General features: G+C 51.7%; 1 protein-coding gene across 1 annotated transcript in view; it reads right to left on the bottom strand.

Moving 5' to 3' along the window:
* HDLBP (high density lipoprotein binding protein) overlaps window positions 1-563 on the bottom strand; it is a 19,446-nt gene that overhangs the window by 3,605 nt on the left and 15,278 nt on the right. Inside the window, 2 exon segments of the mRNA XM_010292347.1 lie at window positions 3-44; window positions 236-379. Of these exon segments, the coding sequence (XP_010290649.1) occupies window positions 3-44; window positions 236-379 (186 nt within the window).

Genomic DNA, 563 nt, shown 5'->3' with positions numbered 1-563 from the left:
CCGGCATTCTTCTCATAGCCAGTTATGGTGATCTGGTCTTGGGCCTGAGGCACAGGGAAATGTGTGAGAGACCACGCTCATAAGCAGCTGAGCAAGCCTTCCCCCTGCTAATGCCTTTTACCCTCCACCTTATCCAAAGGCAGCACAAGGGACATCAGAGCCCTGAAGAAGATGCTGCGCTTCCTATGCTCAGAGACAACCAGCAGCCCTTCTTGCACCCTCTCTGACTTCTCACCTGGCTTTCATCATCCTTGTCGGGGAACTGGATGTTGACCTCATGCTCTGTGCGTATCTGGGTGATCACTGCTCCCTTCCGCCCAATGATTTTAGGGTGATACTTGGGATCCACAGTGACTGTCAGCTTGAAGCTTCGCAAGGCCTGGAACAGGAGAAGCAGAGTGAGATACAACAGCAAGGAACACAGCATGGCTGGTCCAGTGATGTCCATCTAAGTGTGAGTGTTTCCTCCTGGCTTCTGAGACACACACAACAGATTCTGCAGGGTCATGACTAAGTGCATGTGGCTACAGTAGAGTACACAAAACATTTGTCTGCTGGGGCCT

This window comes from Phaethon lepturus, unplaced genomic scaffold (assembly GCF_000687285.1).
Source record: "Phaethon lepturus isolate BGI_N335 unplaced genomic scaffold, ASM68728v1 scaffold29428, whole genome shotgun sequence".
Classification (NCBI taxonomy): domain Eukaryota; kingdom Metazoa; phylum Chordata; class Aves; order Phaethontiformes; family Phaethontidae; genus Phaethon; species Phaethon lepturus.
The sequence above is the reverse complement of the archived record's forward strand: the minus strand, read 5'-3'. Positions and strand labels throughout refer to the sequence as shown.